Source organism: Bicyclus anynana, chromosome Z, assembly GCF_947172395.1.
Source record: "Bicyclus anynana chromosome Z, ilBicAnyn1.1, whole genome shotgun sequence".
In the NCBI taxonomy this organism is placed as follows: Eukaryota; Metazoa; Arthropoda; class Insecta; order Lepidoptera; family Nymphalidae; genus Bicyclus; species Bicyclus anynana.
This window is the reverse complement of record NC_069110.1, coordinates 5,671,272-5,694,121: the sequence shown is the minus strand read 5'-3', so window position 1 is coordinate 5,694,121 and position 22,850 is coordinate 5,671,272. Positions and strand designations below refer to the sequence as shown.

The 22,850-nt window shown below is 36.6% G+C and overlaps 2 protein-coding genes across 8 annotated transcripts in view; one reads left to right on the top strand and one right to left on the bottom strand.

Moving 5' to 3' along the window:
* Positions 1 to 32: 32 nt before the first annotated feature.
* LOC112048171 (ubiquitin carboxyl-terminal hydrolase isozyme L5) lies at positions 33 to 13,268 on the bottom strand. 5 transcript variants are annotated; one of them, XM_024085596.2, is made up of 7 exons: positions 13,122 to 13,268; positions 12,576 to 12,655; positions 11,895 to 11,958; positions 11,091 to 11,196; positions 6,600 to 6,827; positions 5,144 to 5,301; positions 33 to 4,696 (listed from the first exon to the last, which is right to left on the bottom strand). In XM_024085596.2, the coding sequence occupies exons 2-7, from the start codon at positions 12,646 to 12,648 to the stop codon at positions 4,366 to 4,368; spliced, it is 960 nt and encodes a 319-aa protein (XP_023941364.1). In that variant the 5' UTR covers positions 12,649 to 12,655; positions 13,122 to 13,268; the 3' UTR covers positions 33 to 4,365. The 5 variants fall into 5 exon arrangements, with proteins under 5 accessions (XP_023941364.1, XP_023941382.1, XP_023941374.1 ...); XM_024085614.2 differs by having other exon boundaries at positions 13,156 to 13,205; XM_024085606.2 differs by lacking the exon at positions 13,122 to 13,268 and adding an exon at positions 12,918 to 13,070.
* Positions 13,269 to 15,089: 1,821 nt separating this feature from the next.
* Positions 15,090 to 22,850, top strand: part of LOC112048156 (transcription factor TFIIIB component B'' homolog) — a 30,445-nt gene continuing 22,684 nt past the window's right edge. Inside the window, exon 1 of one of the 3 annotated variants that reach the window (XM_024085577.2) lies at positions 15,090 to 15,399. In XM_024085577.2, the coding sequence (XP_023941345.2) occupies positions 15,303 to 15,399 (97 nt within the window). In that variant the 5' untranslated portion in view covers positions 15,090 to 15,302. The other 2 variants (XM_024085570.2, XM_052890499.1) reach the window with 2 other exon arrangements.

Here is a 22,850-nt window from a genome sequence, read left to right as displayed (position 1 = left end):
TTAATAAATAGGTATAAAAAAGAAAATACAGGTAGGTTTTTCTACATTTTTATTAGTACTAAAACGATTAAAGTTTCAAACTTATATTTAGCATGCAGGTATGCCATTGCACTCTATTTAAAATCGGCAAACTACAATTTTGATGAAATATCTTATACTCGTAGTACGACTAAGAAAGCCAGTCGAAAAATATTAACTTTGTACAATTTGTTAAATCAAGTAAAGTTGATATCTTCTGCATTATACACACATACATAAACTATGAAAACCACTTCCGACTCATGCTAGCTACTCACCATCCAACAAGTCCACGTGCCTGCAGCGCTAACAGCAAGACATCTGATAAAACTGATCGTGTGTTAGTCATGCAAATCACGACCGAGTTGACCAAAAACTTTCAGTTAAAAAAATTAATATTTTTTATTGTTTGGCTGCAAAAAAACTAGGCAACCTAGTGCTATGAGTCAAGGTGAATATTATCTATCATTTATTTCTAACTAATCACTTTAAAATAACAGATGAGGGTATACATTTCTAATAACGAATCTCTTACCATGTTTTTTGTTTTTTTTTGATCAATAACTTTAACGATAGGTAAAAAATGTAAGAGACCTTAATTATTATTGTAGCGCGTACAAAGAACAACAAAATAGTGTTGCATCAATATTTTCATCTCAGCGGAAAAGAGTTATTGGGAAAAAAAACTGGATTTAAAACTTTTTTCAAGATAGCGGGAAGTGTACATAAGAAATCTTGGTCCAGAATTTGAAGTTAAGCTTCTTTATGCTCTCAAGTCATATTCAAAATTCAGCTTTCTCAGTGCATTTCATTGCATTCAAAATGAATAGTGGTATGTACTATTCAATAAATACAAATACAAAATCTAGGCAACCCCACAGTTGGGCCATCTTGAGAGCAGAAAATGTATGCGTTTTCAGTTCTGTTTGGTATATTCTGTTACCTAGGGAACGTTTTTTTTTTTTAAATAACAGATCTCATTGTTTGGGCACAATTTAACTAGGCACTCCTATGTGCAATGAGTAAAAGTAAATTGCTCGACTTGGCGGGGGCACTGCCGTGCCCGCAGATATTATCTACAATTTTTTTTCTAATCACAATTAAATAACAGATGAGGGTATATATTTCTAATAACGGATCTCGTACCATTTAGAGTGAATCTCAATAACGGTTACTTTTTTTCTTGCCTTGTCGGAATTTTATCTTGCCTTGTTAGCGGTACTGTAAGTGTTAATAACTTTAATGTTGACGTTTCTTAGCTAGTCATGTATTCTCATCAGAACTCAGAGCGTGTGCAAAATTTCATACTAATCGAAGACCGGGAAGTGGGCCAAATTAAGATTCCAAGATTCGATTTTCGTACATACATAGTTACAAGTGAAGCTAATAAGAGTATAAGTGTGTAAAAAACTAAAAATAAAAATGCCGAAATCAGTCCTATTTGTAATATCTATTAACCTAGATATATTAGCTAGTTATGCTTTATTTAAAAATTTTAATAATTAACTACCACAACTTTATCATGGAATTATAACATTGGAAATTCTACCGGGGTATACAATTAGTTTTACTTTATTTGTTTTCAAGTCCTTGTCTATTTACAATGAAAAGTAGACTAAGAAATTGGAATAAATTTGATAATTAAATGTTTAAAGTTGAATTTATTAAGCGTATTAAAATACATTTTAGATTTAGTAAAATGCATATTCCTTTTATAGAGTTTAGTATTTATTTATGTATTTGTTTGTATATTTATTCTATATTTATACTACATCAAGGCTGTAATAAATTACAATAGACAGCCACAGGGGGGTGAAACAGGGGTTTAATTAAAGTTACAGCAAATTTCACGCGGACGAAGTCGCGGGCGTTTAGTATGAAAGTTAATTATGAAATTAGCTTGAATATCATCGTCGTTTGCGCAAAAAATCATCTTACTAACTTCGCAGAAAAGCTGAAAGTCAGCCTGTTTTAGAATTAAGATTATATATCTATACGACCATTATCATACGACTTATCAAAAAGTATATATGCACAATTATAATAGAATTTACAAAAGATGATGTACCTAAACAACTTGAAAAACGTAGTTGGTAATCGAAAATTACATACTAATTCCGTTGTTAATTAAATAATTAAAAAGATAGAGTTGTCAGTAAGATAACTCAGAGTTTGTTAAAACTAGAAAGATAAAATTTAGTATGGGTATGTGTAATTAATATTATCGTCTATAAAATGGGATAAAAATTAAATTTTAAATTAAATAAAAAAAAAATTTATGTATGGGTATGGTAATCGGTATTTATGTGCATTACATAGAGGATTAAAATGCTAACTTAATCTACGGAATCCTACTCTGCGCGTGGCCCGACACGCACTTGGCCGGTTTATTTTTAATACCTTTAGAAGAAAATTAGTAAGATGAGTTTTCAGGATACAATAGCAATGTGAAATACTATAATTATTACTACACTACAAACGACAATTTACCTAGAAACGTACAATTCTACATTTACATTTTATATAAAATATATTTTACATTATATAAATAAAAAGTAAAATTGTTATATGTGCGTAAATATACTAACATATTATGTATTAGGTACATATAACATTTCTATTTTTTTATTATTTAAACATGCAGATACATAAAATGATTTATTGTTAAAACTTAGTTACATTCAGTTACTTTATTTCAATATTTGTTTATTTACTTCAACAGTTAATTTATTTCAACATTTGAGCCCAGTTCCACAGAAAGTGACGAAACTGGCCCTTAGTATTTTATAATACTCATGCAAATAACTTATACACATTATATTATGTAAAATATACACAATACAATCATTTTTATAAAATGTTTCTTATCCCTTGTTACAAATGTTACTATAAAAGCTGCTCTCAATCTTATATTAAATTTATATATTATATTTAATATAACTTATTAATTTGAACCGTGGTCCATGGCCTGATTTTCAATTACATACATATACATCTTAAAACTGCATTTTATATTATAGTAGTCAGTTTTGTTACCAGCGTTTATGAATAAATCTGTAAAGGAGTCATCAGCTGAAGTTCAATAATTACAATGTATATATTTTATTAAAAGGTTTTAAAAAGAAACCCATAGTTTGACAAAAGAACAAAAAGAAAAAATAATAAATGATACCAAAATGGTAATCTTAAAAATCTTTTAAAATATAAAAGAGTTTGAAATAGAAGATTATATTACTAAATTGTAGATAGGTTGAATGCTTTATGCCAGTTTAATATTTAAAAAAAAAATATAACATCCTATGGTTTTTTAAAATAATATAATTTAACCACATAATATAAAAAGTTTTAAAATGATAACAAGGTTTGACAAGAGAACAAAAAGAAACATTTATAAATGATACCAAAAAGGGTATGGTAATGATAAAATCTTTTAAAATATAGTTTATAATCGAAGATAGGTTGAATTCATTAAGCAAGTTTAAAATTTATTTACTATTAAGATTAAGAAAATTTAAAAGCCCATTTAAATAGTTAAAAAATGTCATGTATACCCCGAGAAGGCTACGATTCCCGCTCTTCCAGATATACCCAAACATTTATCTTTGATATTGAACCAATAATAGTGTATAACAAGAATTTCCGCTCGCGAAGTCGAACGAGCCGTAGGTAAGTACTGAAAACACATCACAGTGAAAGCAGAAAGATCACTATTGCAGCTACCGTAACAACTGCCACAAGTTAACCGGCCAATTTAATATATATAAATTATACTGACTGTACAGTGTACATTGCCTTCTGTAGTCCTGCATAACGTCAATTTGCACGGGTGCAGTAAAATTGTCACTTTAAGCTTTAACTTTACTCGTTTTCACGTTTCGGTTGGTTTTCAGGCTCGGGATCGTCACGCACTAGACTGTTAACAAAAAAGTCGTCCGGCTCGAACACCACATCGGACCCCGGCAACTCCTCGTTGAATATATCCTGAAGATCGAGATCAGTGTCCAGGCCCGGCTCTAACACTACATCCTTCCAGAAATCGTCAGCGGCGAGGGCGCTCGCGTCGGTCGGTTCCGCCGCTTGCTGCTCAGTCGGCGCTGGCGTCTCGTTCTCCGTGAATATGGCGTCCAAGTCCCCCAGCGAGTACTGCATTTGCTCGGAGGGCGGTAGCACGCGCGAGGGGCTACTGGGGGACGCGCGGCTGGGGGTAGGCTGTGCGGGGCGCGGGACGCGAGGGGTGCGCGGGGTACGTGGGGTGCGCGGAGTGCGCGGGGTGCGCGGGGTGCGCGGCGAGCGAGAAGTGCGCGGCGGACGTTGTGGGTCCGCCTTACGCCCCCCCGTATCTTCCTGTTATGCTTGTAGGTTTCTGTCCCTCTTCAGAGCTCGCTCCTTCGCTTTCTCGTACATAGGCATCAGCTTCTTCGCTTCTGCCAGTATCTGCAGCAGAGTGATGATGAACGGCAGGTAGTTGTGCGTCCTACGCGCCAGCTCTTGCTGGTACGTCATCATCTTTGTGTCCTCTAGCTCTATCAACATCTGCAGGTTACGGATCTCCTGCTCCGCCTCGTCGGTCTGCATTCTACGCGTATCTTCAGTTAGATAGTATATCTTCCGTTCGTATACCATTTTTCTATTAGATATTAGCGCCATTAAACTGAAATTGATTTCGTTGTCCAAATATCTGTAACAATTGGTTCAATATTCAATGTTGTGTAAAATTCAGCTTCTGTATTTGTTATATACTAGTAAAGTTGCCTTTAGTCAACTTTCTAAAGTTCTAAAATTACATTTATCACAGAGACATAGCATTTCTGACAGATTGAGATAGAATGGAACAAACATATTAAATTACAATTGGCTCGTTATTTTGTCTCATCACTACAAAGACAAACAGTTGGCATAACCTTGAAACAGTGCAGTTCAACAACCTGGTACACCAGTTCAAAGTTACATTGCATATTCTATCATGACCTGTCAGAAATGCAATCTCTGAGAGGTGTCTTGTGATTACAGAGATAGTCCTTATTGTCATTAACAAGTATGGTCATCCTACTAAGTTCTTAAACTGTATGGTGTATTGCTGGCATAATCTATGAAACTGATATTATAATAATAAAAATGTGCTTACGTATTAACTTTAGTGCAGATGATAGGGCAAACTATATCTAACCAGTCTTGCCCTGGGTTTACTGGCCCATGATCAATTGGCCCCTCACGAAGACCATCCAACTCATACACTCGACCGTTAATAGGCATGTAACTAATAAAGTGGTATGCATCTTCCTCCTGTGAAATAAATCTCAATTTATATTAATACAGTCAAATTCTGTTATAACAACTTCAAAGTTACTTTTATTCAGTTGTAAAAACCGATAGTTGTAACAACTGGTGATGTTTTCGTACCAAAGAAATATTTTTTTTGGAGTGGTATTATTAAATGTGTAGTGACATATAAAAATACATAGGTATTATCAGGAAAAATAATATAATCATGTCATCATTGTCAACCTATATTCAACTCACTGTTGAGCACTAGACTCCTCTCAGAACGAGAGGTGTTAGGTCCACCACTCTGCCCCAATGCGGATTGGCAGATTTCACACACAGAGAATTAAGAAAATTCTCAGGAATGCAGATTTCCTCACGATGTTCATGTATGAAATGAAATTATATTTTGATTATTTCAATCAAAAGTGTAATATAAAAGAAAAATATTATAACTTTTCTGTATGAATAAAATATTATGTAATTTTATATTGAAATAATACTCAATTTAACTTCAGTAGTAATTTGCTTTCTTTTTGTTTCCGGCATGTTAAAAGTTTTACAGTTAACTGGACAATATGTTTTGGTACATCTTGTGTACAAATAATTAACTGACTGAAGAGATATGAATAAGCGGGCTATGCACTTTAAGGCATGCACAAATTTCGTTTCCAAGAATTACATAAGACTCTAAACTCGACACATGTTTACTTTTACGATAATTGACCATGATACTATGCCTATTTAAATTGTTTACAATACGTTCTACACACTTCTTTTTCTCTGACATTAGTCAAATATGGTCGCTTAATGCAGTATGCTGTATTAAGCAAAGTCGTAAAAAGCAATGTCTTTGATAAGACAATCATATAGTATTCAGCCGGGACCTTTGATTACTGCCAATATAACCCGTAAGTTGTTCTAAATTATGTCTCCATAAACAGTTTTAACTGTATATCGAGCTAAATCTTTTTAGACATAATTGAGAAAATTAGACAAATGAATAAACATAAAAATTATGTAAAGATGAAATGAAATATTGAGCTGTTTAATGTAATAAGAAATTTTGTTGGTGTTAGGAAGTTGGTGATGTTACAGACCATGTTTGAGAGAGCATGTTATGATGTCGGTTCTGGTTATTCACATTGACATGATAATAGTTGTTTAAAGAGTTTACACTTTAGCTCCTTAGAGAGTCTAAGCCCCATATTCCCTCCCTTATATGATAATAATGAATAATATAATTATTACAAAGAAAAATAAACAAATTAAACATACTAAAAACTAACATATAACAGGAACATATGATAGCAACATACCTTACTCGGCGTTTTAGCATCAAATTCAAATAGACATGGTCTGGACATTGAGTTATGTGCAGCTCTTATTGTTTGAGAATTACTCAGAGTAAGGCCGCGCATGTAGGGGTCAAAAGACATAGTGAATTCTTTAAATTTCGTCAACTCAGGTCCCAAATATACATCTGGATGGTTGCAATTCAACAACATATTTATTACTGCCTGTGATGCACAAGCATTATTAATAACCTGTAAAAAACGAAACGTTTAGCTTAGCTTTTTACTTTTGCACATTCCAAATCGAGTTTGGCTTCAGTATAAGTATAAAATCACAAAAAGGGGTATGCCCACCAGCCCATACAAGGGCGGCCCAGGAAACCCAGGTATACCCCTAAACAAAAGTTTATGGAGATGATAATATGACGTAAAAATAAGGATTTGATTAAATAATTGACTTAATAAAAGCATGTTTCTTAAATAAAAATACATTTTTTCATCACTTTTCTAAAGCAAAACGTTTGCTGGTGTACTAAAGTGGCACAAAACATTTAAAGCTCTTTTTAATTTTTGAAAATTGACATGACAACGTCAAACCATCAAAACATTTATTTTCTGAAATATTATTGAAAATACTAATAAATAATATAATAGAAAATCAAAAACGCTTGCACTGTGCTTTAAAATTATAATAGAAGCGGTCACAATAATTTTGCTTGCGATTGACCGGCTGGTGAGCGAGGGCTGTTGTCTGCAACGGTCGATGTGAATGTGAACGGCCCGGCCTGTAACTACACTATGCGACGGATTTGCTTGAATGACTAATCTACTTCTACTAATGAAATAGTAAAACTTTCATATTCATATGCAGATAAATTATTGGTTATCATTGATGTGATTGTGGTTTGGATATTTCTATAATCCATTAATCTACTGAGTTCGTGACTTTCGGAGCCCCGGTCGCAGTTGACAAGACGCGATGCGCGGGCTCCATGGCAACGCTTCAAGGAAAATTCGGGATCCTGCATTGATCTAAGAAGTTAGCTCTATGGGATCTTGTGCATTAATGAACTTTTTTATATTTATTTATTTTTAAGTTTTAAAGGTTTTAAGTAATTGTAAACATATTTTGTAAGTAAGTTTTATTTTTATGGATATATGTTATAATGGCAGTGGCAATACGGATAGTGGAAGTCAACCTTCTACTTCGTTGGTGCGTTGCTCCTTATGCAGTGAGCCTCGGTTTTTTAAAGGAAAGCGGGGTCTGAAAGTACATTTTGGTAAAATTCATAAAAACCAAAATGTACTTTCTAGTCCCATACTCACCACCTCGGATAATTTCCCGATTAAAATTCCCTTTTGGCAGAAATTATCAGATTTGAAAAATTCCATTCCGGTCTTAAAAAGAGTTCCGCGAGGCGCGAGACCCTCCGTAGCGCGAAATTTAGCCCATTGTATAGGTCTCGTGACTCGCGAAAACTCAAAAGAAGCATGGGAGCAACTACTCACCTTCTCTTACAGGATTTTACACGTAACAAGAGATAATTCTTCTCATAAAACCCTCACGGCCAAAATTAAACAAAACTGTAATTCTACTTCTTTTTCGTTTAATCACCTTTCTGACCCCAAATATTTTCCGCGCCGCAAGAACTCACTTTTTAATTATGTAGAGTCAAAATTAAGAGAAGGTGATATAAGAGGAGCATCTAGACTCCTCTTCAGCAACGACGTGGTGGCGTCTTACTCTTCAGATACACTTGCGGGTCTGCAGAGTAAGCATCCTATGCCAAAGGATGACCTTTCCTTCCCGGATCCGCCCGATACTGACATGGAATGTCTCAGTATCACAGCCAAGGACGTGTCTACAGCCGTCTGGTCCTTCCAAAGCGGTTCGGCTGGTGGTCTTGATGGCTTAACCCCCCAGCACTTAAAAGACCTTCTAGGTCCAAGCGCTGGTGAGGCCGGTGAAGCACTTTTGAGGGAGTTGACGGCTTTAGCAAACCTTATGCTCGCCGGCACTGTGGAGGAGTCCATCGTTGACATTTTGTATGGTGCAAACCTCTGCGCTTTACAAAAGAAAGACGGGGGTATTCGACCCATTGCCGTCGGGTGTACTTTTAGGCGTATGGTAGCCAAAATTTGCTGCAGACAATACAGCGACATACTAAAAGAAAAATTTCAGCCCCTCCAACTTGGTTTTGGCTCCAAAGGAGGCTGTGAGGCTGCCATACATGCCTTATCAACGTTCCTTGGCTGTGGCGAAGGTGATGTGATCCTTAAGGTTGACCTCAGGAATGCTTTTAATTCTGTCAACAGGGACACTCTGTTGACTCAAGCAAAATTAGAGACCCCCAAAATTTTTAAATTTCTTTGGCAATGTTACAGGTACCCCACAAAATTACTCTATAAAGACAAACTTTTGGAATCTGCAGTAGGATGTCAGCAGGGTGACCCCCTCGGACCAGTTATTTTCAGCCTCGCGATACACCCTATAATTCGGCAGCTAAATTCAAAATTAAACATGTGGTATTTAGATGATGGGACTTTAGGAGGTGATTTAGACACAATTATTAAAGACCTGACCTTTTTAAAAAATCAATTTCAATCAATTGGTTTAGAACTAAACTCCAACAAATGTGAAGTCTTTTTTAGCGATAAAATAGACCAATTTTCGGCAATATCAAAATTCAACGTCTTAACACCCAATATTAAAATTTTAAATAAATCGAACCTGCGCCTCCTTGGGTCCCCAATTTTCGACAACGGGTTTGATTCTTTTATAGAGGAAAAGATTCAAAATTTTCATGAAGTTTCAGACAGATTATTAGAAATTACTATACAATCTGCATTTACTATTATTCGATATTGTCTTTTCGTCCCCAAATTTACGCATTGTCTAAGATCATCCCATTTTTGGAAAAACTTACCAGCTTTGGCACAAATTGACAATATTTTGCAAAATTCTCTATGTAAAATTTTAAATGTGGCCTTGAATGACCGAGTGTGGCTACAGGCGACTTTACCAGTACGCTTGGGCGGCATTGGCATTCGCAAAATTTCTGACGTTAGCTTACCAGCTTTCTTGTCCTCGGTCCACGCCACGGAGGAATTAACCAGGAAAATTTTAGCATCCACACTGGTTAATTTTGAAGTGTCGTATAAGACCGAGGCCATGAATGCTTGGAAAACAGCTTGTCCGAGCACTGATTTACCAAAAAATTTATTTTCCCAGAGACAGTGGGATGAGCCGCTCTGCAGACTGGTAAGAGAGGAACTCATTAGTACCTCCTCCAACGCTGCGGAGCGTGCCCGTTTGCTGGCTGTGGGAGAATGGGAATCGGGACTTTGGCTACAAGCAATTCCTTCGTCCAGCACTGGTACCTTGTTGGACGACACAACATTCCGTATCGCCACCTGCCTTCGCTTAGGCGCTCCGTGTGTTTCTCCGCATCGCTGTATCTGTGGAGAGCTAGTCGATATACTCGGACACCACGGTCTTTCTTGCAGTAGGAGTACTGGCCGTATTCCGCGGCACGCTAGCCTGAACGACATCATACGTCGTGCTCTTGTCACCGCCGGCGTGCCAGCCGTTTTGGAACCTAACGGTTTGGCGCGTGACGATGGTAAGAGACCAGACGGCATGTCTCTGATGCCATGGAAGATGGGTAGGCCTTTGGTGTGGGACGCGACTTGCGTAGACACCCTTGCGCCTTCACATCTTCCTGGTACGATGGGATGTGCAGGCGCTGCTGCTGCATCAGCAGAGACCCTCAAGCGGCGCAAATATAGCAATCTCGTCGGAGATTACATATTTGAGCCGTTTGCGGTCGAAACACTAGGACCGTGGGGTCCGAGTACACGCTTTCTTTACAAAGAAATTGCAAAGCGTTTAATCGACACCTCCCGTGACCAGAAGGCTGGCCTATATTTAGGCCAAAGAATTAGTATTGCCATACAACGTGGCAATACTGCCAGCCTTCTGGGCACTTTACCTATGATCGTCGATTCGGACGAATTCTACGACGCCTGAGCCTTTAGATATAGTTTAAATTTACTATATTTTCTTTTTAATTTTTATAATATGTAGTTATAGATATTTAGGTACGTAATTTTAATATTAATGTAAAACTTTATAAATTTGAATGAATAAAAATTATGATTATATACTTTCAAGCTCTATTATTTTTTTTTCTGTTACCAACAAGCTCATCAAACAAGAAAACGAACAAGCAACTCAACCATAAGGCTTTAAAAAATATCGTATAACTCAGGCTGTATGTCAACAATCTTAGCTTGTCCCTGTTGTAAACAAATTAAAGATAAATTAAATATGTCATGAAAACTACCAAGATTTTTTTTAGATATAAGTAAATTGGTGGGTACCTAGGGTAGGCCTGGGCCGGGGATAGGCGTTCCTTTTTAAGGTGCAATCACATTTGATCTAAAACTTGAACAGCGACTGAATGAAGACCTGCAAAGCTGCAAATCTAAAAAGAAGTAGAGATGAGTTCTTACCTGTTTGGCAAAGTATATGTTTTCAAGACGGTTGTCAGTAACAACTGGGTTAGATGGTTCCTCATGCTGCACATATTTGAAGAGAAAGATAAGCCCATGGACTGGTCTGAAAAGTTTACTTTATTAATACACAATTTCTGACCAATGTGGCATATATTCTCTCACATAGTCTGATGGGATAGAAAAGAGAGATTTGACTGATCTGATCAGACAACCAAAGTCAAGCACTGGATAGCTTTATTAATTGGTGTATAATATCAACTATTCTCTATACTAGCAGACGGCTGCACAAGTACAGTGGAATCTGTTTATAATTATATTGACAATTATATCAAACAAAACAAATCAAAAAAACATTTTTTTTGGTAAGTACTAATTTTAGTAGAGAAACAGTAAAATTAAAGTGTCTGTCTGTGCTTTCAAAATATCTGTGTTTTTTCATTATTTACACAATATTAAAACATAATCAAGCTTTTTTGAAATTCTCGTCTGTCCGTCTTTAAATTTATTTAAGCTCTGGAATGGCTGCCAAATTCAATGTGACTTTCACTGGAAGATAGAGGTTATGGAGCAACATTTAGAATACTTTTTATACCAAAAAATACATAGTTCATGTGAGATTTTTGGAAAACAGAATTTCACATGTTATAACATAGTCAAACAACAAAGCTTAGTTTTCATAGGTATAAAATTCTTTGTAGCAAAGTCGTATATAATGACTTTTGCAGAGGTGTTTCGCTTATTATGACCAATTACAAAGGAATAATGAATTTAACTGATAGAAAGAATAAATAATATTCTTACCTTAAATTTTCAAAGATGCAATCATTTATACTCCAGAGTTCTTCAACCTGTACTCCTTTTACCCCTAAACAAATTTTAACATAGAAGTATTATTATAGCTATGACAACAACATTGGCGCAGTTGGGATTGCCTTGTATTAAAGTGAAAAAAATTCTAGGTTTATTTCCCAACTCAGCTAAATAATGATTGGATATTTTTTAAATCAGTACAATTACAAATCGGAAATGAGAAGATCCGTAAAAGAACCAAATTCATTGAGATAGCTCAACAAACTGAAATGGCAATTGGCAGGGCACACAGTTTGAAGAGCCAATGGACATTGGGGTCCCAAGGTGATACAAAGGTAACCGTTGGTTAACCCCCCACCAGGTCGACTGACAACCTCACGCGAGTCACTGGATGCAGGGTGACAAAAGAATATACACAACTGTGCTTATACGCAACTTCACTAATTTTGGTAAGTTAAAAAAAAAGTAGAGAGTGGGCATATGCTATAAAGAGTGTATCATTGTATAGAAATAAGCTAATCCCATCAAAGCCATGAGATATCAACGCTTTAGCGAATTTGTTGATGTTTAAATTGAGTAACGTTACATATGTCTGATGAGGCTAGATTGGTGGTGGCTTTATTGGACTATTCTACTTAATTCCTGTGTGATAAGACATAAAGTTGTACTCACCAAACTTCTGAATTAACAAAGTGAAGACACCTGGATCACTTTCAACAGTACACCAATCACCAGCTGACCCCATGGTTAACCTACAAAAGCAAGTCTGGTAAGATTGTCTATAGAGTTCATTACTTTGTTTGTGTCTATCTATGTAAGGACATAGACACAAACAAAATAATGATCTAATTCTTAGTTTGATAAACAAATTTAAGATAAACCATGCATCTGCACTTATACATTGCTTGTTTAAGTATTATTTTGTGTTTCTTGGCTTCACATTTGTACTGATAGCCACTGATATTGTTGACCATTCACACAATAAATTATGATTGTCAATAACTAAGTACTAACGAAACGCGGAATATTTATTGTAAGAATGATCCAAAACTTAGTCTTGAAACTACAAATGTTTTGATTTGTGTGTTCCTTCCATCCTTCCTTCTCAAGATGGCTGCGGTATTGAAATTTGAAAATATAATCTTCAATAATGTTAGCTGCACCAAGTCACCAACCCAACATTTTCCACACGCTAACTAGAATTTATACTAAAATTACCTTATAATTTAGGTTGTTCTTTTTTAAAACGTACTTGTAAGAAAACTCTTGGTCATTTCTATTTTCTATTACAAAGAAATGTGACGTATAAATAACGGAAACACAGATTACACGGAAACGTCAACAAGCATAGATAGTACACATATCAACGAGTAGGTAACCGACGATAACAATACGACACAGACGACAAATGAGAATGATAAGTTATTACTTAGCCCATAGAATAATTAACTATTGGAGATGTATCGCACACAAATTCACCAACACAATAGTCTATCGTTTTTTGAGGGGGACGAGCATTACCAAGATCTATGGGGACTGGGAAAACTCACCCGTCGAAATCATAATTTTTAAACGCACAACACAACACTCAAACACATCGATTAGACATTAGACTATCTGCAGCTTTGAGAATATTTGCCATTTATGATGATAAATACAGTTAGGTCATGAAAAATGAGGCGCTCAAAAGAGATACTTTCTTTCTTTCTTAGTTGTGGTAAACAACGAACATTTCTTAAACAAATAATACCCACAGAGTAACCAGAGTAATGGTTAGAATTGAAAAAATATTTACAAGTAACGTGTGAAGCTGGTGCAACCCATAAAAAACAAACGTCAACTTTTTCATGTTTTTTTCAAAATCTGTGTTTCAAAATTAAACACTAACAACAAGTACGTAAATTAATATAACGTTTAACACCGTGACATCATCAAACAACATTTGCTCGCCCGTTATAGGCAATTTGCCAATTTCGTACTTCTGCCTTACCTACTGACGAACTAATGGTTAGAATTGAAAAAATATTTTTGTGTTGAAAAGCCCATAGTTCCATAAAAGACTGCTGCAAACACTGACCTGAATCGACTAGTGTCCCGTGGAAGCCAGGCCTGGTCCGTAGTTTTCTCGATGGGATGTGTTGGTTTTCTTCACCATATGTCACCTCACAATAGTTAAATTTATAGCACAACGAAAACTAATAATAGTCTGTCCTTTTATCACGATATTATAATTTTTAACGGGAATGCGGTGATAGACGCCCGATTGTTCGGTGGATAACTGATTAAATTGTTCAAATGATTGTGGAACGTTTTTCTTCACTAAAAGTCGTGCCCACAGCAATTGGTCTATTAAAAGGATTATAAAAAATGATGATGTTAGAAACTTCCTCAAGGTTGGTTGTATCCTTTTTTTTGTGTTCCAGTATGGAAAAGTTTATTTGGTATAAATAAGGTAAAAATACTTACAAATAAAACGTAACTTCATCTTAAAGTAAACAAGAAGTTTTACCACGGGCAAACCAACACTTTTACGGAGCTCTGTACACGAAAAAAAAGGATTACAACGACGAAAACGATTACAAAAACGAAAACGATTACAACGACGAAAACGATTACAACGACGAAAACGATTAAAACGTCACGTAAAAAGTCACGTGTATCCTTGACATCCGCATATACAAATTGTTTTCAAAATTTAACATTAATAACATTTACGTAAATTAATTTAATAATAAATAATTGCCTACCATTAAAAAATACTCCATCTTTTTACTTTAGTTTTTGTCAACAGTTTTTAAAATATTTGAAAACATAAGATGTAATTTTTCTTGAATAATATTGAAAACCTTGAATAATACTGACGCGACGCTTTGTGTCGTACTGACTCGAGAAAGTATTCGTTTTTAGAATTTTGTATTTGATACGACTACGACATCGTCGTGTTCCGTGCGCACTATCTGCCTATTATTTTTTAATCTGAGGGTATTAGATATATAGGTATTATAGGTGGGTGGTTACGGCGCCATTTTTAAGAATTTTTTTGCTTCAGATCACGTGACCTTATTTCGTTTCCTCTTACTATTAGTTCTTTGATCTAAATATAATCTGTGGCCCACCGGGCGGCGCCACAATCTTTCTTTTTCTTTTGCCCACTCCCCACTTTTGTTTTGATTTATTGATTAGGTATTGTGTTTGTGTGGTATTGACTTTTCGCGTCGCCCAAGCATCAAGCAATAACAATGTGTTTTGTTTGAGTAAAGATTTTTTTTAAAATATCCCTTCCTCTCATTTTTTTTTAAATTCGTGCCTCGTTTTGATCTCGTAATACAAATCAATAGCATTTGATGGTGGTTTCAGTATTGTTAAAAGACTCGAGACACACCTGGTAACAAAACAAAAATGTCGGCTCGTCGAACAAGAATTAAAGCGGTTGGTTCTTTACCAGCCAGAAAGAAAAGCGCTGTGGCAGAAAGCAAAGCGGAATCTGCAGTTGCAGGTACGAATAGTCCCCGTTCTTCGTTTTCTTAGGACTATCGTTTCTTTGCTGGCAATAAACGATAGCCTTATCCATCACTTGTCTTAGGGAGCTCAAACATGAAATAAGTGTTCATTATGAACTACAAATAGACAAGAAATAGACGTTGTAACGAGAAAATGTTCCAATCCATAAACTTAAAGAAAAACTCAGGACTTCCAATACAAACTTTCAATTCCTATTACATCCCATTTTGATTTTATTTTCGCATTAAAAAGTATCATACGACCTTCTCCTATGGTCTCAAATCGTGCCAAGTTTAATTTGAATTTATTCACAAAAGCACAGACAAACAGTCAGACAGATATACAAAAAAATATAAATATACATATATATTTTTGGCTTCCGTATTATTTTTAAAATGTCCTAAAATTTTCAAAATATCTGCTATGTACCTACTGAATGTGACCTGTTACAGTTTTATTATAAACTAGCGGACGCCCGCGACTTTGTCTGCGTGAAACTCAATTTAAACTTTCAACTACCCCTACCCTACCCTACCCTACCCTTACTCCTACCCTACCCTACCCTACCCCTACCCTACCCTTACTCCTACCCTACCCTACCCTACCCCTACCCTACCCCCTAAGCCTATCCTACCCCTACCCTACCCTTACCCTTCCCTACCCTAACCCTACAATACCCCTCCCCTACCCTACTCCTACCGCGTTTTGCGATTATTGTTAATATGTTTTTTATACTAAAACAATAAAGCTCAAATTGACTATGTTTAGTTAGACAACATTTGTATGCGATTTTTTCGTCACGTCATTTTTTTTGAATAATACTGAAAACCTTGAATAATACTGATGCGATGCTTCGTGTCGTACTGACTCGAAAAAGTATTCGTTTTTAGAATTTTGCATTTGACGCGGCTACGAGACCGTCGTGTTCCGTGCGCACTATCTGCCTATTATTTTTGAACCTGTGGGTATTAGGTATATAAAAAAAAAGGAGCGCGGTCACGGCGCCATTTTTAAGAAATTTTTGCTTCAGATCACGTGACCATAATTCGTTTCCTCTTACTATTAGTTCCTTAGATACATAAGGTGTCAACTGTCAAAGATTAGTTCTTTGATCTAAATATAATCTGTGACTGTCTTAGACCATTAATAACTGGACGCGGTTCGCACCCAAATTCACCAACAAAAAAGTCTGTCATTTTTTGAGGGGGACGAGGTAAACTCACACATCGAAAACATTAACACCATTAAGTATTTTCTGTGTCCATACACTACACACAACATTAAATTTGACTCGCAATACACACACGCGTAATTTTTACACACACTAACAAACACATTGTGCACAGTAAAAATATATACAAGCAGTATACTCGGCCGTATTTTTGAAATAAATACTTACAGCGCGCGGTACGTAAACATGTGATAGGGCTGCCTGCCTCCAGCATTTTAATTACATTTGCCAACTTTGTATTTCCATTTAGTTTTGTGATTGTAAATATACTTTTTTTTATGTAAACAAATAAAATATTTTGTAAATTGTAGTAAAATAGGAAGTGATCAATAATATGCTAATACTAATCAATGACCTTGAAGGATAGGTCGTATTCATATGTTTATTTTGGTGATGCGATCTAGGTATTACCTCTACACTACGTGACCAAATATTAAAAAACCGGTCATGTGCGTGTCGGGCCACGCGCAGTGTAGAGTTCCGTAGATTATGTTAGCCCTTTAATCCCTTATGTTTTTCTCAATTTCAAAGCCTTTATTATTCCTTACATTAAACAAGTTTTTCAATTAATAAGAGTAACAGTTTTAATTTTTTTTCTATGTTAGTAATTAAGTTACTCTCATTTATTTATTACTTCTTTTTTTTTAATTTTTAGCAATATAAGTATAAAATACAAAACATTATTAAAAATTTATAAAAAAAAAAATCACTCTTCCGCTGCGGGACATTTGAGTGCCCAAGCAACCGGTGGTCAGGGCTCCAGAGTGATCACCAGATCTCCAGAATCACTACCTTTTGTATCAGACTCTTGATCCAACAGTTACGCGAAAGCTTCTTAAGGTGTTGGTCGAAGTTTTTCGCTATAAGACCATTGACTGAAACAACTATCGGAACAATAATAGTTGACTCAACATTCCACATGGCGGTGATCTCGTAAGCAAGGTCCAAGTATTTTGATACTTTTTCCTTTTTGGCTTTAACCAGATTATCGTCATGTGGAACTGTAATATCAACAATTATTGCACGACGCACTGACCGATCGCTTAGCACTATATCAGGTCTATTGGCTACAATATACCTGTCAGTGATAATCGTTCGGTCCCAGTAGAGCAATGCACTGCTATTTTCAAGAACTGACGCTGGGTCGTACCTATAGTAAGACATCTCAAAATCTATAAGGCCATATTGAAGAGCAAGTTGTTGGTGGATTATCTTGGCTACTTGATTATGTCTGTGCAAGTATTCGCCGTTAGCAAGGTGAGAACACCCGGACACAATATGCCTGAGGGACTCCCCAGGACGATAACACGCTCGACAGATGTCTAGAGTGCCATCTTTCATAATATGTTTCCGGTAGTTTCTCGTCTTTATAACTTCGTCCATAATTGCACAGACAAAACCCTCGGTTTAGTATATTGTTAGTGTATCTGTTTTAAGTTTAGTATGTTAGTGAGTTAGTCTTATTTCTAATTAATAAAATCTATTTAACTAGTAAGTTGAAATTGAAATTGAGGTATAGCTCGCGTTTCGACCTCTAGTATGAAGTCAAACTACTGCTTACATATTTACTGTGACATTGCTTAGACTATCCACAGATTAAATACATAGAATATTCGATTACTGATCGATGTTTAGCTGTTTCGTCAAAAGAATCGATTATTTTTATAAATTGTTTTTATTAAAAATTTGATAAAATTAAGGTTTAAATACTTTCAAATGAAACGTTACTCCATCTTTTACTAAACTACAAGTTTTTGACCGTTTTTTATGCCATTTAACTACACAAACCGGCATTTTTAGGGAGCTCCTTACACGAAGAAAACGATTACAACAATGAAACATCGATTCTGTAGCAACAGTTTTTATAAACGCATTAGATCATAGATTTTTGATCTTTGCCAGAGGGGTAACGGTTAGCGAACCACGTCCAGTTATTAATGGTCTAAGGTGACTGTGGCCCACACGGCGGCGCCACGATCTTTCTTTTTCTTTTGCCCACTCCCCCCACTTTTGTTTTGATTTGATGTATTGATTATTTATTGTGTTTGTGTGGTATTGATTGACTTTTCGCGTCGAGTTCGCGTCGCCCAAGCATCAAGCAATAACAACCAATGTGTTTTGTTTGAGTAAAGATATTTTTTTTAAATATCCCTTCCTCTCATTTTTTTTTAAATTCGTGACTCGATTTGATCTCTTACAAATCAATAGCATTTGATTGTGGTTTAGTATTGTTAAAAGACTCGAGACACACGTGGTAACAAAAAAAATGTCGGCTCGTCGAACAAGAATTAAAGCGGTTAGTTCTTTACCAGCCAGAAAGAAAAGCGCTGTGGCAGGAAGCAAAGCGGAATCTGCGGTTGCAGGTACGAATAGTCCCCGTTCTTCGTTTTCTTAGGACTATCGTTTCTTTGATGGCAATAAACGATAGCCTTGTGAAAACTCTTGCATTTCTATCACTTGTCTTAGGGAGCTCAAACATGTGAAATAAGTGTTCATTATGAACTACAAATAGACAAAAAATAGACGTTGTAACGAGAAAATGTTCCAATCCATAGACTTAAAGAAAAACTCAGGACTTCCAATACAAACTTTTAACCCCTATTACACCCCATTTTGATTTTATTTTCTCATTAAAAAGTATCATACGACCTTTTCCTATAGTCTCAAATCGTGCCAAGTTAAATTTGAATTTATTCACAAAAGCACAGACAGACATACAGATATGCAAAAAAATATAAATATACCTACATTTATATTTTTTTTGTGTTGTGTAGCTTTGACACAATGGCTCACCTTGGGATATATGAGGGTCAACTCTATCCGCAGTGATAGTCGAAGAACCGACCGACAGCTGTCGTGCTTCAACACTGTTATGCGTCATAAGATGTTTTTAGTACCAGGCTCGTCTCTTGTAAATTTTCCTGCACGTAGGGCATCTAAAATCTGAGTTCACGCCAGAATCGTCGTGGGTATCAATCGGTGGACAGATCTTCCGCTCCCCCCTCTCTGACTGTCCCAGGGCTATTATTCATTATTGATTGAGGAGCTTTTGAGTTCTGGGGCACGGCTTGCTAGGCCAATGGCCAATGGCCAATGTATGCAATTTTTTCTTGCCGTAAAACCATCCTAGAACTTCAACGAACATTTATAAAAAAGAATTGGCCAAATTGGTCCAGGCGTTGTTGAGTTATGCACTAACCTACGCATTTTGCGATTCATTTTTTTTATATTATAGGTATATAGATGGGACTAAGAACCTGCAATACATACCTCATTTTATTAAGGCTTTATTTACTTCTACCATAGGTAAGTATGTCCACCCAACTATGGAGTTTAGAATGTGGTGGCTTTAATAAAATTTATGTTTGGAAGACACCCTTAACCGTCTAAGTATAAAGCATAGTTTTAAAATATTTTCCTTGGCATAATTTGGCCTGCCGACTGGAAAAAGTCTTTGGTTCTCCCTCTCCACAAAAAAGGCTCTACGAGGAAATGTGGGAACTATCGTACGGTAGCGCTTATATCTCATGCTAGCAAGATAATGCTCTGTGTAGTTAACAGTAGACTCCAGTCCTTTTTACAATGGCAAATACCAAATGAACAAGCCGGATTTGTCAAAGGGCGGGGCACAAGGGAACAGATTGTCAACGTTAGGCAAATAATAGAGAAGAGCCGAGAATTCAATGTTTCCGTTTTCTTGTGCTTTATTGATTACTCCAAGGCATTTGATTGTGTGAGATGGGATTGCCTGTGGAATATACTACAGGAAATGGGCGTTCCTCAACACCTCATTAAGTTGATCGCGAACCTATACAGCGAAGGCAAGTCCATGGTGCGAATCAATGACATAATCTCTGGGCCTTTTAAGCCACGAAAGGGCGTAAGACAAGGATGTATTCTGTCTCCCATTCTATTTAATATCTACGGGGAATACATCATGCGAAAGACCCTGGAAGCGTGGGAGGGAGGTATTTCCATTGGGGGTGTCATGATTAGCAACCTACGGTACGCCGATGACACCACGCTTTTTGCGGCATCTGAACAGGAACTTGCTCGCCTGTTTCGCAGACTAGAGGCAGAGAGTGAGTTAGTCGGACTTAGCATTAATAAGTCAAAGACAAAAGTCATGCTAATCGACAGAACGCGGAAAGTAGCGAGAACCGGAGAGCTCTCAGACCTGGAGTTTGTTAGTGAGTTTGTCTACCTTGGGTCATTACTGTCATACAAGGGAGGAAGTCAGCAGGATATTAGAAGACGCATCCAAATCTCCAAAAAATGCCATGACCAAACTAGTGAGAATTTGGCAAAGCAGAAGGGTCTCCAATAACACCGAGAAGAGACTCGTTAGGACTTTAGTCTTCTCAATTTTCCTTTATGGCGCCGAAGCCTGGACGATAAGGGCCACAGACAGAAAGAAGATAGATGCCTTTGAGATGTGGTGTTGGAGACGGATGCTTCGTATACCGTGGACCGCTAGAAGAACAAACATCTCGATACTGAAACAGCTTCGCATTTTCACTAGACTTTCAACTGTATGTTATCAGAGGATCTTGAGTTACTTTGGCCATATAGCCCGTCGCCTTCCCGATAACCTGGATAAAGTAATAGTGGTGGGCAAGGTGCAAGGGAGACGACCACGCGGCCGATCACCTACCCGCTGGTCTGACCAGGTTAAGTCACTCACTGGACTCCCTGTAACAGCAGCCATTAGAAAAGCTGAGGACCGGACTGTGTGGAGGGGAATAGTTAACAACGCATCGAAGGGACTGCAGTGCGGACACGACCTTCAGCAATGAAGAATGCGACCAAGAAGAGAATTATGAGAAATTATATCCTTTGTTCTCTATTACTAAGCTTTGTACATCAAAACTACTATTAAAGATCAAGCTTAGGTTTCTTCTTCTTTTCTAGTAAGGGTCTAGTCTAGAGAGTAAATATTGGTATTCTATGGGTTTTTTGGTGGGGGTACCGGAACCACAGTGTGGCAGAGAGAAAAACTGTGTGCCCAGGACTTGTAGCCAATGGGTGTAGTAATAAAATAAATTAGCGTTTTTATTCTGTACGAGCTATCTACATTAAATATAATATAATATCCTGCAATTTGGTGTGTTGCCTGTCATAAGCCTCCTCTAACCCCTTTCTCTGCACCCTGTTGGCAGTGAATCTGGTCCAGTATGGCCCAAGAGATTTGCAAAAGTTGTCTTCCCATCTTGTTTGGTGACCCATGTTGTCTGCTCCTGGGGTACCAGAGTATTAGCTGTTTTCTCCATTTATCTATCTTGCAACATAGACCTATCTAATGCCATTTCAAGTAGTAAGTTTGTGTAAAATAAATATATCTATGGTCATCATAACTTTGGTTTTGTTCCTCACAACACTAGTTTTTCTCTAAGGTTTTATGTAAGGCACCAAGTCTCACTTCCATATGTGATACATAGAAGGATTATCGTCATTCATCATTATCAACCCATATTTGGCTCACTGCTGAGCTTGAGTCTCCTTTCAGTATGAGTGGGATTAAGCCAATAGTCAACCATGCTGGACCAATGCGGATTGGCAGACTTCACACATGCAGAGAATTAAAAAAATTCTTAGGTATGCAGGTTTCCTATTACAGGTATTTCTTAAAATATAAAACACAACTGAAAAGTTGAAGGTGCATGCCCCGGACCCTGGACCCTTTGGAATCTGAGGTAGAGGTCATATCCACTGGGCTATCACAGTTCTCATGTGATTCATAGGAGGATAGTATATAGGTTCCTACCTTATTCTTGGCATTTAGTTTTTCCTTTACTGGCCTTTTCCTTTACTTTATTTTGTCCGATGATTAGGGATTCTCTTGTGTGATTCTTCTGTAATTATCTGACCCAAATACATATTCTCTTGTACATACTCAAACTTATATCTGTCCAGTCCTTAATCAACCTCATCTGAGTTAATCATTAGTTTGTTTCTGCAGAGAGCCTACTTCTTTACTTATACTGGCTAAAGACTGTAATATTATTTGTATTTTACTTGGGTCCTCTTCCATCTGCTTGTGCTGTTCTTGCCTTTGCCTTGCCCAGCCGAACTTGGTAAGATCCTACTTGAGAAGCTTTGGATACTTACTTATATAGAACTTCCTGCACTTCTAGTGAGGCCAAGGTATTTAAGCAGTTTTAGTTAGTTCATTTGATATATTTAATCACTTACAATGTAGTATTTTGGAATGTTTG

Bases quoted from the DNA above. Each gene is read 5' to 3' on its own strand.
- LOC112048171 (XM_024085589.2), bottom strand. From the start codon at position 12,877: ATGGTCAACAATATCAGTGGCTATCAGTACAAATGTGAAGCCAAGAAA. The intron at 6,828-11,090 runs GTAAGAACTCAT...CGTTTTTTACAG, and splicing joins ACATATACTTTGCCAAACAG to GTTATTAATAATGCTTGTGC. The intron at 5,302-6,599 runs GTATGTTGCTAT...TTTATTTCACAG, and splicing joins ATGCTAAAACGCCGAGTAAG to GAGGAAGATGCATACCACTT.